Here is a 16,495-nt window from a genome sequence, read left to right on the forward strand (position 1 = left end):
AAGTTCCATAGATATGGATGAACTTTTCAAGAGAGAAGAAAATGAATTTGCAAATCAGGAGCATTCTTCCATTACTGCAGATCTCTCTGCTATTCTGTTCTTGTATTTATTGGAATCTGAAAAAAGGCAATTACAAGAAGTATTTAAAGATCTTTCATTCTCATTTACAGTTTCAACATTCGACCATAATTTTCTTCTTGTCCAAAACTTCCTCTCATCCGTAATAGAGGAGAGAGGTACAATTACAGAGAACTTACATTCTCATCAACAATTTCAGTTCTAAGAACTGCTGAAAGCTTCCTCTCACCAGTAAAAGAGTAGAGAGATACAATCAAGAAAGTCGAAGACATTTAAACATAAATTGTTCTGTTCTTATGAAATAGTGTTATGATAACTGAACTAAGATATATGACAATCTGTGTCTACTTGATGAGATGAAATGGAAAGAAGTGGACTCCTTATAGGATGGCCTTTTCTGCTCCGTTTTCTTCTTGACAGAGACTTATCTTCACCTGTCTTGTTTCCATCAGATGGTTCATGCTCTTTATCTTTTGAATAAGAATCCCCTCCTTCCACCTTACTGCTCTCATCAGATGGTCCAGACTCAACTCTCACTTCACTGCGATTCAACTTAATAATCTCCACGTTTTCCTCTTCTTTATTTCTCTCCCCTGTTTCTGAAACTTTCTCTGATTCAATCTCGTCTAATATGACCATTGCCATGTTCCTGCGAGGTATTCGAGGCCCACGGGGCTTAGTTAGCACCTTTGCTACCTTTTTAACAGAAGCAGGTGGTGATTCTACAGCAATTTTCTTTCCTTTCCTGCGTTCTGGCTCAATGTTCTGCTCCTCGTCCATAGACAATAATGCAAATCCTTCTCAATCAATTAATCAGACACAGAAGGTTCAAACCCAAACTCAGATATCCTAATCAACTTTTGGGGCACTTCTTTGGAGAATCTTGGATCCAAAACCTCAATTGACTACTTGAAAGATATGGGTATTTTCTTGCAAACAAATTGAGAACTACCCAGAGCCTCAAACGCACTATAAACCCCAATGGCTATCAATGAATTCCTTATCTGTTACAGAGAGGAAAGGAGCTTCTGAAGGAGTGGGAATGGAAACTGAGCAGAGACTGAAGTTGCGGAACATGGAGATTTGTTGGCTTCACACGGAAATGAAGTACACAAAGAAATCAAGATTGAAGACAATCCATCACGCCTCTGCACGCCCACACAACAATGGGATACGATGGACTGGCACTTGTGTAGCTTTCTTTCATTGCATTGCAAAGCTCAGTCGCTCGAATCACCTGGACATATGCGTTCTGTGAGAAGGTATTAACTTGTGTCCTTTTATAATCACCCACCCAACCCACAGAGATGCAGGTGATGATGGTTCAGAAAAGGTGTCAACCGGTCTAGTTTGGTTTTGTTTTGAAAATTAATGAACCACTTTTCAGACCGAAATAATGAACTGCTGAACCCAAAAACGGGTTCTATTGGTTTGGTTCTCGGTTTCCTTAAACCGAGCTCGTAATCGTGGTTCTGTTACTTTTAATTACCCTTTTTGGTTTGTCCAAAATCTTAGACCTTTTGGGTCACCACGTGTCTCTTATGCAGGATTCCTATTCATGATTTGAAGATTTGGAATTAGTCAACTCTAATGAATTATTTAGGGCCGTTTGGTTACATGAATCCAAAGATTTCAAACTAGATTCAAAACGAGAATTATACCCGTGGTTGTAAAACCAGATTCATGAAACTGAAATCATCTTACACAAAACGGTGATTTATGGGTAAGAGGTGAAATCGGAGATTTCCAAAAGCATCATTGCACATTCACAAAATCCGTCAATCAAATAGTTTTTTGGATGAATCCCGATTTCATTCCACAACCAAACATCTAATTTTATGAATTATAACTCTATAGATTTGAAATCAATAGATTTGAAATCTCTAGATATTTGAAATCTTCAGACTCATGTAACCAAACAGGCCCTTTTAGTGAATGATAAAACCTCAAGGGTCCGCTCAATTGACAAAAAATAACAATTCATAGTATGAGGTCAAGAGTTCGATTTGAAGAGTTGGAATTAGTCAACTCTAATAAATTATATAATGAGGATAAAACCTCAAGGGGTCCATTCGATTGATAAAAACTTACAATTCATAGTATGAGGTCAAGAGTTTGAATCTTCTTGAGCCAAGTGCGTAGAACATTTAAATCGATATAAAACTGCCCCTTGACCGTGATGACCAAATGAATCTAATTCCAAAAAAATTGTGGGAAAATTTTCAAAGTCACCTCTGAGTTATTCAATTTATTAGTCAAATTTTATATTACTAACACCGTTAGTCTAAGTTAGTTTTACTCATTCATTTTCAATATTACCTCTACCCCGACTCTCAATCTTAAGTTTAAAAACGATTTTCATGATGTATATCTCACAAACTTTATGAAGATTTATGATTGGAAGAGGCAGAAGTCGTAGACTCGAAGATAGTAGAGGAAAACGAATAAACAACTCAAGCGGGATTTTTCATTCAAGTGATTTTTGTCATTTAGAAATATTTAATTTGCTTATGTTAGCTTACATGTGATTTACTAACAGCAAAGAATGTCTTTGGGAATGAATAATTGAAAAATTAGATAACTCAATGGGTGACATTAATTTTAAAGAGTAATTCATGAGATGGTGCTGAAAAATTCCCAAAATCATGGAATGTCACATTCATTGTTTACGGATAAGATAAAAATAAAGATGTTGTACCTTCATAATTTATTCATATCAAACACTTCCATGTACTTATGGAAACAATAAGCATATGCCATAGATTGAAGATGATTTATATCCATATGCCACCGATTAATTAAACCTTAAGGATAAACTTAGAATTATTGATTGCAGATGGATTAGTACAAGTAACATATTAGGAGCTGCACAATGTCAACATGATGCTACCACCCCACCTTAAATAATGTAATAACGAATTTAACTTACTTAGATTATACTCAAAGGGTTGGCTTATTTGATGAAGATCATTTAAATATGTGAGAAGAGATGCCACCTTGTCTTAGGCATAATGTGATTCAAAGAGTCCTAGATCCTCTCCCCAGGGGAACCACAAGCTACTGGTGATGGGTCCTTTATTTTTATTTTTAATTTTTCATGTGTGAACTCTTATGTATTTATGGTTATAAAGCCGTCAAGAAAGCACAAAGTGCTTCTCATCAGGAGAGATGATTTGCATACTAATCCAAACACATATATTTTGGGAATGATTGACTTTCTGAATTTTACAACGGATTTTTTAAGACATTTGAGTGGTTACGTATCTAGGTATGATCATCACGCAATACACATGATGTCGTAATATTTGAAATAATTTATATTTATGGTATAAAGTTCTCTAGTCTATAACTTCCATGAATCTATTTTTTTATACTCTTTCTTTTTGGTATCACTAGCTTCAAATTAATTAGAAAGTAATGCTTAAAGTATGATCGTATCAGTCAGGCAATTTTAAGAGATGTATCATCTGTATCGAGCAGTGTATCATACTGACCACTATATTTTAGTGTAATTCAATCGAGAAACGTAGCTAGCATTCTTGCGAATTGTGGGATAAAACCATGGGGCGAGGACTATTATCTATACCACAGACAGCATTGAATCCGTGAATCTACAGCCTCTTTCACTTAATTGAGTACATGATTTCTCTTTTTTGGGGTAAAAGATGCATCATGATGAACCTTCCATTTCTGGGTGGTGCTTTATCATGAAAATTTGAATGTGTGAGATGCATTGAATCTTTCCTATCTAACCCCTGTTCTCACGATCACAAAGTGAAGAGTTTTTAATATCCAGTGAATTCGATATCAGGAATAAGTTTGTTGACTTGGGTAGCCATTAAAACTGAGAGCTTTTGTTTGTTCTCACTGTTCTTTCGATTACCCACCTTGGGTATGCGTTAGCTGAGAAGATCATTCATTCTAGTGAACTTGTTACTCAGTGGATTGGAGAACATTTGTTGAATTTAGATAAAGATAGTGAGGGGAAGAAGAAACGATGACGTTGGGGTTGATCAATGCTAATCCGGTCGTACACGCCAAGAAGGAGAGGATCGCTCGTACTGAAGATCTCCACGGCGATGATGCCGTTGATCCTCTCGAAATCTATGATATCCTTCTGCAATCACAGTTCTTTTTTCTTTGTTTTTTCGTTTCCCCTTCTTAGGGTTTTCTCTGATCTAAACATGCGAACGATTTTATGGATTACTGTCCTGATATGAATTCACTGTTCATTTAGTATCTCTATTTTCATCTTCTAACAGCTATTATTAGCTGATGGAAAATGTTTTTGAGTGTGATCTTTGACTCAAGGTGACAGATTTCGTGAGGGATATTAGAGACCCAGAGCATCCTTATTCCCTTGAACAGCTAAGCGTTTTATCTGAGGAATCCGTTACGGTCGATGAAAAGCTTGGTCGTATTTTGTAAGCTTTTCTAAACCTGTTTCCTCGTTAGTTTCTTTTGAGGCTGAGTTCATGGGCATCCAATTGTATTTTTGACGATCTGAGGCGAAACATTGGAGGAAAATCTAAACAAATTGGGATAATTACAGTATTTCCTCTTGTAATAACGAAACGAGGAATTCAGCTCGGTCATTTTCCTTTTTGAATAGTTCAGAAAAATATAAGTGATGTTCAGCTTCGACTTTAGTGTCACTAATATTTTTCTGTACTTCCGTTATCGAAGTTTATTATCTTTGATTCTTTGGCTCAAATAGATGGGAGATGGGGGTGAAGTGGAGTGAGAATCTGTTGATACTTGAATTTCCATTTTGTATCTTTGAAATTCATTTTTGTCATTATATACTTCGATTACAATGAGAAATAATTTCGCAAAATGTACACTCCTGCTTGCTGGTCCTTACTTAGTAATATGAAATCTTGTTTATGAAACATTTGGCACTTGGAGCTGAATGAAAAATTGTTACTTATTAGTTGGTCAGCTTTTCAATTTATCAGTCCGCCTGACTGAAAAATGGGGTATGAGGGGAGGAATTCTGGGTATTTGTGTGGCTAAGTCATTTTTCCTTCAAATACTGTCTTTAGAAAGCAGTGTTCTGTTTATTATCTTTACTGGATAATTGAATTGAGACCTTAAGTCAGGGTAATAGTATATGCATATTATTTTGACAATGTTTTGGATGTCCAGGAAGTGAAGAAAAATTAGTAAATTCTTACAACTTGAGCTAGGACTTTTTTATTTTATTTTATTTTACTCTTTCCAGGGGAGGGGGTGTGGGTTGGTGGGCGTGAGAGGACCTCCAATGCTTGATCAATAAAATTGTTTCCTGCCCTTTCTCTGTTTTTTTCTTTCTAATTTGTCAACCAAGTAATTTCCTTGCCTTACCTGCGAGATCTATTATGCTACATTTCAACTGTATCCTATTAATAATGATATGAATAATTGCATCATCTTCAGTCACACTTGTTGTTGGATAGAGAGAGCTCAAGCTCTTTTGCTTGACTTGGAGACATGTGACCTTTTGGGGGGTGGGCTGGTGTGTCAGTTTAACCTTTGTGTCCCATATTCCATTTATAAGGTATTTGCTTTATTCAGTGGTATGTGTTTGGTTCTTGTTTACCATTTTCCGGCCTATGGTGTTGTGACCTCTTACTTGTTACATTGATGATTATCAGGCTTATGTTTTCACGCTGAAGTACTTAAACAATTTTTGTTTTTTCCTTTGCTCTGATCTTGTAGGATAACTTTCACCCCCACTATACAGCATTGCAGTATGGCGCCAGTAATTGGTTTATGTCTTCGTGTTAAACTAATGGGATGTTTCCCTCCACATTACAAGGTGAACTTCGGTATCAAATCCTGTCATAGATTTAAACAGGCTGGGTATTACATCTGATTGTCAAGATGATTTCCAATGCATCTTTGTGGATATATCAAATCAAATAGCTACCGTCTGTTCTTGCTTTCAGTTTACAGCTTCTATTTCTTTTTAATTTTCTTTTGCTCCTCTTTTCAAAATTTTTTTTTCTTTTAATGGTGCTTCCTTCAATTATCTAAATCTTCTCCCATTCTATGTAGCTAGGTATATGTTTATGTGTGTGTTTAGTGTTGAAAAAAGGAGATGTGCCCAATTATTAGATTCCTGTATCAATAACTCTTTTTAGGATGTCAATTTGGCATTGCTGTAAAACTACCTTTTGAGCCAACTTGAGCTTGCATTGGAGCTTACCTTTCTGACCTGGACCTACAAGTATGGTTTCTTGCTGCTTTGAGCAGGGACCTAGAGTTATATTTGCTTTGGTTGACTTGTTAACCTAGGTAGCCTAGGACCAGAGTAAATGTCTTAATTGTAAGCTCAATTTACAGAAATTATTCGTTCCACCGTTGGTGAGGGCAAGTGACACAAGAATCCTGGAAAACTCACTAAATAATTGATACTTGCTAAAGAAATATTTACAACATTGTGATTATCTTCTTTGCACCGGAGACAGAGATGTGTCTGGTTCCTTCAAGCTTCTTAGTTGTAGACTTGTTGTACAGAAAATTGGGTGAGAAAGAAATGGTGTTGGGTTTTCCTATCATAGTTGTTTCAATTTGACAGAGATCAGCCTATTGGTGCTATCTGCCCTAGAGCTGAAAAAACATGAGATCAGACAATGCCATTATTGTTATAAATATTTTTAGGTTTTTTTTTTTTTTTTTTGGGTTTTGTTTTGTTGTGTGTGTGTGTGTGTGTGTGTGGGAAGGGGGTGGGGTGGTTGGATTAAAAACAATGGTAGTGTATGCAACATAGGATGAACTCATTTACATATACATGTTTGTTACTGAATGCATTGGTGCAGTGGTAAGGATGGTCCATTGCGATCTAGGGATTGCAGGTTTGGGTTGGGAAACAGCCTATTTTGCTAACAAAGGCTTTGTACATTATGATCCTCCCAGTTCCTGTAGTGATGGGAGCCTCTTGCACTGTGTACATCTTTTGGCCAAATTTTGAAGTACTGATTTGAGTGAAGTTTTTTGTTTTAAAATTTTTAACTTCGGGTTGCATTTTAAACCATTGAAACTAGACAAGCTATACTATATCTTTGATAGTCAAATTTGGACATTTACTGTGTTGTAGGACAAGCCTATGTGATCTTTGTCATTTGTAAAGCTTTTAACATTGAAACTTTACGAGTATTATTAAAAGGTTTTTTTTTTTTTGGGGGGGGGGTTGGTTGGGGGTTGGGGGGGGTGAATTGTTGCAAGGTTTTACAGCCATTGGATATTTCTGAGGGGAGAATTCAGATGTTTAAGTTTGTGCTGCTGCATTTACCTAAAAGTTACTCACAAATGCCGGCCAATTCTCTAGCCAGTTGCAATTTTCCTTCTTATATTGCTGTTGGTTGTCTGGTTATGTGCCTAGTCCCTGTGGTTTTTCTATATAAAATTAGTTGTATCATTTTCTGCTTTGTTAGTTTATTTATCTGATTAGGTTCTTGTTAGAATCCATTCGTGAGACCCCAAGAGGATCTCTGCTAATCCAGAGAGTCCTCCCAGAGTGGTCTTTTTGGTGCTTCTATGTTTGCTTGCCCTATTTATGTTCCCTTTTGGTTTATTGTCTATGTTATTCAAGACGTTATTATGGCTATGCCTTCTTTTCTTCTTCCTCTCCTCTTCTCTTCTCTTTGCCTTCACAGATTAACAGTAACAAAGTGGGTATCTGGTGTTGCGATATCTACTATCCATTATCAAACCTTAAAAAGTTGAGAGATTCTAGCAGTAACGAGATAGAAAGCTCATAATTATTTTTGTATAGAAGCTTAGAAATGATTTACAGCATTGATTGTTTTTCTCGTCACCCCATGGAATCAATAATTGTTGAGGATCTGCAGTTTTCTGTTGCTACCTGATAATCTGCTTACTGTGTCCGGTGGCTTTCTTATCCTTGTATCCTACCTTTGCACAGGTTGACATTAAAGTCTCCCCTGGCTCTCATGCAAATGAAGAATCAGGTACATAGAACTAACGTCTGATGACCAACTTGTTTTGGATGTAAATCATGTATTGACTCTCTTTTATGTGCATATTTGTAGAATGGTTTTAAATTTGAAAAATTATGGGGAGTACAGTCCCAACCTTGCCTTAGCCCATCTTGCACTTGTTTAAGGGATTCTGAACTGCAATTGAGGTCTCTAGGGAATCTCCTAAACTCTTTTGGATCCTCCTACTGATTCTATACTTCTACTATCATAACGAATTGGCAAATTTTCTTCAAACAAACCATTTAAGATTTCAGCATTCTTCTTGTGAAAGGTGATTTATTATGGGTTTCAATTTTGAAACCAGACTTCCAGATTCCCCTTCCCTTTCTCCTCTATTGTTCACATCTGCCAGGCCCAAGGTAATTATGTTGTGTTTTCATGCTGTTACAGTTAATAAGCAGCTGAATGATAAAGAAAGAGTTGCTGCTGCACTGGAGAATCCCAACCTTCGCCAACTTGTGGATGAATGTCTCTACTCCAATGAACTTTAGGGGAACTTCTGAACTAGTTGTAGAACTTCTTGTACAGTTGATGTGATGTTAAGTGTTACATGCTGCCATACATGATATTTATTTTGCATCAATGTGCCAGATCCTATTCTGCTTTCATTTAGCAAAAGTTTGCTTCGACTCCTTGTTGTGTCTTAAACATGTAGCTGTCATTGGGACACTAGCTGAATTACATCTCTATGTCTGCTAATAATCTCTGCAAACTAATGTTCTTGTCAGCTAGATGATACTTCAGTACTCCTGTACTTCGCCTTTCATAATAATCAATCTTAAGGGTCTCTTGATATCATATCACATTTCAATTATGTTTCTACACAATCTATCATTTTCTACCCATTTTTAATCCAGTGTTTCATTGCCACATCCTAGTAGTTCATTTCATTTGTGGAAGTCAGGTTTCCTTCCTTCCTATCTGGCTGGTGTATACCTTTAGCTTTCTTAACCCCTCTCTTTGAAAATTTACTCACTTTTTTTCCCCCCCCTCCTCTCCAAGTCTTAGACTTTCTTAGTTTTGAAGTTTAATTTGGTGTTGCAGGGACATTCAGATCCATATATTTATCATTGTTCTATGAACATACAAGGCTATGTCTGAGTTGACATTATCCTGGCCCTGAAGGTAGGTTAGGATTGGGAATCAGAGGCCTTTGGTTCTGAGATCATCCACAAGGAATAAATTTATTTAACAAAAACCAAAAAAACAAAAACAAAAAAAAAGAAGGCCAAAATTTTGTTCTTCCAAATATTGCGAATTCACCATCAATGTCGGTAGGGGGAAAAAAGAGCAAATTGCATTGGCACTTCAAAATGGAGTTCTTAAAGCACGGACACCCTATTTTATGTTTAAAAAACATAGAGATCTTAAAATTGAATTTTTATTGGATATATTTGTCTAATGTGTCATTGAAAACAGTTAAATTATTATTTAGTTTCTTTCAATTCCTTATAATAAACAGTACCTGAACGGTTTTTAGTGACAAATTAGGAAAAATATATCCATCTAATTGGAGAGTTTTTATATTTTTTAAATATAATATGGGTATCGTTACTTTAAGGCTATCATTTTGGAGTGCCAATGCAATGGGGGAAGAAAGCTCACTTTTTGAAACAAAACTGGCTTTAAACTTTGACACTCAAAACTGTATTTACTGATAATGCTTCATGCTTCACTCGGTTGTGTCGAGTGTGAACATATGCCATCCTTCTATAAAAGGATTTTTGTAAATGAAGTCTAATTCTCAACTGAAGAAACAAAAACTGGGTACGTAAAATGCCAAGGTGTTGTGAACAACGAAAGATTAAACTAAGATATGCAATCATGAGTGATGAGCAGCTACTTACATTGCATGTCCAGAATATTAACTCAACATAGAAGTGCCACTTCCCAGTCTTGCACATGAAATTGCACTTGAAGCTCCCTTGTGTGTGTGTGAGAAGCAACAAAGAAGAGATGATGAACAGGTGTTGCAGGAAGCGAAGACGATGACGATCTCAATATGTTCTTTCTTGTATTCTGCTTGTGTCGGTGTCAGAATCATTGACACCACCACACCTGCCGCACCGTCCCTCTGCTACTGTACATCCGGGTAATGCTTTTGTCCCTGTCTTAACTTGGGCTTAAGAATAAGAATAAGACAGGTTTGTTTTAATGTTTCGTTGTTAGAATCAACTAAGTAAAGTAGTTAGGGTTACTGGGTTAGGATCATTAAGGGCACCATTGCAATGTACAAGACAGCAAGATTCGAGGATGAAAATACTGAAATTTTATTATTTTTTATGATTGCCAATAAAGCAACCACGTGTCGATGCATCGAGATCCATAGCCATAGGAATTCATGCATGGAAGATGATTTGTTAGGTTTTTCATTTTTGTTTTTTTTTTTTCCTCGCAAAACCTCGAAAAAGTCTTTGAGATTCAAACGCCAAGCAGCGAAACCGTAGGAGGTGGGGTGTCAGACAGGTTGAATGAGAGATGGTATAACAGTAGTAGACAAACTAACTACTTGAGACAACTTCAGCAAAATTATAGGGATTTCTGTTAATCAAATATATATTTACACAATAAGCACTGACCCAATAACCATCACGATTCCTCGCTCTGAAACACTTTTCTTCTTTCTTCTTCCTTCGTTTTTCCTTCTTTACTGTGTCGTTTGTTGGTTAATTCGACATGGGGAGAAGCAGGTTCTTTATTACTGTTCCTGTATACGGAGAGATGGAATCATGGAAGCGAGAAAAAGAAATTCCTGAGTCTAGAATTTAGATACAGTTACTTTCTTGTCCTGTGCTTCTCTACTCCGTGCCAAAATATCTTTTCTTAAAAAGCTTTGGGGTCCATTTCAAAGATGTCCACCTTGAATATCCATTTTTGTAGATAAGATCCCTCACAGGTTAGTGACAGATTTCATAGCTTTCTTCGCAGTGATAGAGAAAAGAAGAAGCAATCCAGCCACTAATGGATGTAATTATTTACCCTGTAAGTTTTTCGCTGCATTCCTCAATTGTTCAAATCCATGGAAATGAGAGGTGGCGAGAGGAAGAGAAGTTGGGTTTGCTCGCCTTTAGATTTCACTCTCCACGTTTATTTTCTGTGGAACTCTCTTGAGGATCTCTGTTGAATATTTGAGGACATGAGCAAATTGGGCATACGTTATCTTTTTTCCGATTTTTCTTTGGTTGGTCACCATTAATTCTTAAATCACAATCCTTTCCTCTTGCATGTCGAACCTGTCAATGAAGATATTGGTAGTGGTTACTTAAAATTTAATTTATATATTGTTAGTTAAACAAATGATTTTGATTTTGTGTGCTTCTTCGACATGAATTGCAACGAAAAGAACTGTTAGTCGCTTTTGTCTACTTGTGTGGCTGTGCCTCTGGCTATTTTTATTAGTATCTGCAGGTGCTTATTTATAAAAAAAAATTTAAAGCATCAAAACCTAACCCGAAAGCGATAGATTCCCCCCCCCCCCCCCCCCTTCCATTCTGAGCCCCTACCTCTCTCTTTCTCTGTCTCTGTCTGCCTCTCTGAGTTTCTAATTGGATTAGAAGCCTCGAAACAAAGATTGTGGTAATTGTGTAATCCTAGGATTTTCTCCTCCCCTCTTATGTATTTATTTGATCTTCTGTTTATCTTCACTCTATTTCATTCGTTTTAAGTATCATATGTAGCTCAGAATTCTTCCTGGTAGAGGTTTATCTTCACCCTATTTCATTCGTTCTAAGTATCTTATGTAGCTCAGAATACTTCCTGGTAGTTGATTTGCTTGTAGGATTATGAAAGTTGTGTTCGACATTTTGCTTCTGGGTTTATTCTATTGTCAAAATGCTATCCATAGACTTGCTTAATTTGTATTTCTTACATGTTGTCCGTGGTCTGCACAGGTTTCCTCCACTTCTTGAATTGTTTCTTAGATGTGTTTTCCTAAGTAAGAATCCTCGTAGATGTGGGCAAGTTTCAGTGACGAGGAGGATTAAAACTTCAAGACCATGGATTGCTCTTATGAGATGGTGACGGATGATGAACGGGCTGATCTTGGTCGCAAGATCAGCAGACATTCCCTTTACCAGACCTGCAGCAAGCTGTCGTTGCCTTCGTTTGATCTGAGGGTGTTCTATGTCAGGATTAGCAATTGTCAAGTTGATGACTCAACCCCTGAGTATCTGAGACTAAATCATATCCCACTGATCCCAGAAACCCTCCTTGAAGTCAACAAAGTGAAAAATACCATCTATGCAGAAGGTATGTCCTTTCTTAGAAGGGACCGAGTCGATAAGAAATCTGAAGAAGTCACATTTGTGAGCACAGATAGTATAAGGATGAGTGGGAGTGTGAAGTTTGACGTCTATGACAAAGAAGACCTCATACTCTCAGGGGTCTTAGAGATGTCTAATGTCAATGGCTTTATTGGAGATTCAAAAAACCATTGGAAGAGATGGAGCATGAGTTGTCAATCTCACATGGTTTCAGGTGCAAGCTTCTTGAATAGAAAACAACACATGGGTCCTGAATTACCCTCTCCAACCATTGAGGTTTATGTGGCTGGTTGCTTCTTAGGAACTCCAATCATCTTGACAGAAACCCTGCAACCATGTATTCGGAAGAAGCATACTCGAAAGGGGATGTTAGATCCTATCCCGGAGTATGAGACAGCTGAGTGCAAGAAAGATGATCTCTCTGAACTTGACTACCAGGTACCTGTTAAATAATATGTTTGTCTTTAGATTCATTATTGGTTTCACTTTACCTCCCTTGTGTTGCATTTTTATGTGCTTCTTTTCCTGCCTGGTTGCCCAAGAAGTTAAATTGAAGAGTTGGAGATTATAAAGTTAAAATGAAATCTCTCTTGGAAAGGTGGTTGCCAGGATAGCGGATAGGAAATGGATTTTTCTTTCTTTTTCTTCTGATGATGGGTGGTAAACTGTCTTTTAAAAAGAAAATATTTTTAGGCTCTATTTTCCCATATGCCATCTTTGAATTTCCAGAGATCAGAGGAGCTGCATCTTTTTATTTCTAAATTGGGCTGGTGGGTTCATGTGTTACTTCAGTCCATGGGGACAACAACTTTATTTAGTCCAGTTTCTTGCTTTGAATATCATAAGTCTCATTTCTGTCTCTACTTGTGATTGGTGGAACATTTCTTGCTAGAGATAGTGTTGGATAGATTTGGGATAGAGTACATCCCAAACCTTTTATACCAGTTATATATTACCATTGTCAGCTACTGATTCAACTTACATTGTACTTTGTGCTCTGTTTGAAGACAAATATTGAATCTCTCCTCTTTGATTGAAGAAAAGAGCTGACTTATCTTGTGGATTGGTCAGGGATCAGAAGGGTATGGGCTGGGTGCATATTTTTAATTTATGGGACAATGCTACCTACCTTTCCTCTTGTGACACCATCCTTTTGATGATGATCTGCTACATTCAGACAGAACTGTCTTTTGCTTTTCCCTTTTCTCCTAGGTTTGAATCTCTATCTTTGATTTATTTGCAACTAGCCTCTTAAAGTTTTTTCCCCATTCATTTCATACATAGAATAAAGTGTTCCAATGCATGAGGTTTCCACTACCGCAGGGTCTGGGAGGGGCAAATGTATACAGCCTTACCCCTGCTCTGTGGAATGGCTGTTTGCATATTTAAAACTGCAGCCTGATGGTTGCAATACAGCAACTTAACTGCAGAGCCAAGCTTGCCCACTAATTTCATGCATGTAAACATTAGTTTGTGTGCTAGAAAGTAATATACCCTACTAAATTCTTGGAAGAATTCAATAATAGAGATGAATATTCACATTGTGTTTACCACGAGTTACCTCCAATTTCTTGAGGACTCAAGCGAAGATGGGATGAATATTTGAGAGATAATTCAAGAAACCTTTTCAGCCTTTTAATCTTCTTTTAGTCTCTTTTTCATGATTTTTTTCTTCTTTGGTATGGTACCACTAAAGTTTGTTAGCAAAAGATAACATAAATTATCAAAAGTAAACTGGCGTATTATTCTTAATATTATTAACGTTTTGCTTTTCTTCTTTTTTGTTGTTGCACTGATGAAAACATTCAACAACAACAAGCCTTGTCCCAACTAAATGGGGTCGGCTACATGGATTCTTGCCTTCCAATCAGTTTTGTTTGAGGCTATGCTAGATACCAGGCCTACACTATGCATATTCTTTCTCACCATTTCTCTTAAGGTTATCTTAGGTCTGTCTTTAGCTCTTCTAGTTCCTTCAATCTGAATTATTTCACTTCTCCGTATAGTGGCATTTATAGATCTCCGTTGAATGTGGTCATGCCCCCTCAAACGACTTTATCGAAGCTTATCACTAATGGGAACAACTCCTAGACCAACGCTAATATAATCATTTGTTATCTTATCCTTCCTAGTTTTGTTACTTATCCATCTTAGCATCCTCATTTATGCTACATTGGGTTTATCTATATGACTCTTGTTAACAACCCAACACTCTGCACTATACATCATAGGTGGTTGAATGACGGTCCTATAGAATTTTTCTTTAAGCTTTAATGAAATACGGACACTAAGACAAAAAAACCTCACCTCTTATTCACCCTAATTTAATGATTGGAACTCTTCTAGATCACGTATTTTTTGTTGAAACTAGATATCTAAAATAGTCATTCTGAGAAATCTCCTTATCATCAAGTTTCACCATCTTCATTGTCTGCCTGATCATGACTAAAGTTATAAACTAGATATTCTGCTCTTGATTTTAGGTACCTAAAACAATCACTCTGAGAAATGTCCTTATTGTCATGTTTCGCCACCTCATTATCTACCCGATCATGGCTAAAGTTACAAACTAGGTATTTTACTTTTGATTATCACCTCTTGTTGTTGTGCTGATGAAGACATTCCACTTTCTTTAATTATTTTCATGCACACTGGTCAATATTACTGCCTGCATCACATTCTCGAGGCACTTTACTCTTGTTTTCTTGACACCATTCTTACTTAGTTTTGATCTTTTGATAGAAACCTAAATAAATAAATCAATCTTGTATAGGAATACAAGAATACAACATAATAATCAAAATTTGTGAACCTACATTGATGCTAGAAAATTATTGGATTATATTGTTTGTTAGTGTTATCATTAAACTAGTATTCTCTCACATATTAGTTTCCAAAACCCATTCCGAATTACTCTTAAGACTTCCCATTCGCACATTCATTTTAAACTCTTTTATCCATGGGGTGATGTTTCAATAGCTATTTCTCATATGAAGGAAGTTCATAATGCTAGACCTTTGAACATCTATGTAGAAAGATAGGTTGTATCCACCTCTGAACCTCTGAATCTGAAAGGCAGTAACTTTATTATCTTGAACCTGCTAAAATTTCTACTTGTTTCTGAACCTGCTTTAACTTTATTCCTACTTGCTTTCTGTTGTTTGCAGAGGGTAGAATATCATTATAAGCTTGAAAGCTTAGAAGATTATAACCATCCATACTCAACGGCAGAATACATAGAAAGCGACGAAGGTGAACTCTCCTGGTTCAACGCTGGTGTCAGGGTAGGTGTTGGGATTGGTCTCGGCATGTGTCTCGGACTTGGTATAGGAATAGGTTTGTTGGTACGCACATGCCAAGCAACCACCAGAAACTTCAGAAGACTGGTGTAGTTTCAGGCTTACCCAATTTTTCATTGAACTTCATCTTACTTATGCATTCCCCTTAAAAAGGGGGTGAAAAAAGAGAGGCTCCCAGGAAGCTAACTTGATTATGTTTGCCAAGCACTTGATACAATCTTTGACGAAGAAGAAATTTATATGATGGAAGCCCTAAAAAAGGCTAGTTTCCTGTATGCAACAAATTCTCTCTGGTTCTTTCCAGCATTCATGTTTTAGTTTGTGTAATGAGAATTGTTACTTAAGCGCATGATCATCATGAGTCAACCTTGAGGAAATAAAATAGTGAAGAGATCATGGTGTGAGGAAGTACTCTGGAATTGAGAAGACAATTGGTGTTCTAATGCGTTTGTTATGGTGATAGTCCTAGAGGATGGTTAGCTCTGTGATCATATAGGTGCAATTGGTGAATATCCTCACAAGCAAAGTTAGCATTAGCATATTATTATGGACATTGATTTCCAGATTCACATTCGTGTGTGGCGCCTGAACTGGAGACTAGCCAAGGCTGGTCTTACCAATTTGAACAACATATGCTTCTAGTGTCAAAATTGGCTTCTGAGCATGACAAGATTGTATTGATCTCATTATCACTTCTCCCTCGTAATAGCTCTAACACCATTGTCATGGCCGTAGTTTTTTCTTGTATAGCATTAGATCGGCGTTCACTCAATTGACGAGGGAAGATAGTTTGAGCAAACACTGGTTGAGTTTGAGAGAATGAAATTTTCAAGTGCACTACCAAAGATTGAGAATGAAAGTGTTTTAAGTG

The 16,495-nt window shown here is 36.9% G+C and overlaps 2 protein-coding genes across 2 annotated transcripts; both read left to right on the forward strand.

Moving 5' to 3' along the window:
* The first annotated feature begins 3,673 nt into the window (after nt 1-3,673).
* On the forward strand, nt 3,674-9,030 carry LOC149015247 (MIP18 family protein (DUF59)). Its single transcript, XM_089156346.1, has 5 exons — nt 3,674-4,186; nt 4,396-4,502; nt 5,779-5,878; nt 7,988-8,033; nt 8,454-9,030. The coding sequence occupies exons 1-5, from the start codon at nt 4,076-4,078 to the stop codon at nt 8,552-8,554; spliced, it is 465 nt and encodes a 154-aa protein (XP_089012472.1). The 5' UTR covers nt 3,674-4,075; the 3' UTR covers nt 8,555-9,030.
* A 2,521-nt stretch (nt 9,031-11,551) lies between these two features.
* LOC149015248 (uncharacterized protein At1g01500-like) lies at nt 11,552-16,260 on the forward strand. The gene is made up of 3 exons (XM_089155251.1): nt 11,552-11,639; nt 11,954-12,763; nt 15,493-16,260. Exons 2-3 carry the CDS (start codon nt 12,059-12,061, stop codon nt 15,715-15,717), a joined length of 930 nt encoding a protein of 309 aa, XP_089011377.1. The 5' UTR covers nt 11,552-11,639; nt 11,954-12,058; the 3' UTR covers nt 15,718-16,260.
* The last annotated feature ends 235 nt before the right edge of the window (nt 16,261-16,495 follow it).

This window comes from Hakea prostrata, chromosome 5, assembly GCF_041222555.1.
Source record: "Hakea prostrata isolate BN-2017 chromosome 5, UWA_Hpros_2, whole genome shotgun sequence".
Classification (NCBI taxonomy): domain Eukaryota; kingdom Viridiplantae; phylum Streptophyta; class Magnoliopsida; order Proteales; family Proteaceae; genus Hakea; species Hakea prostrata.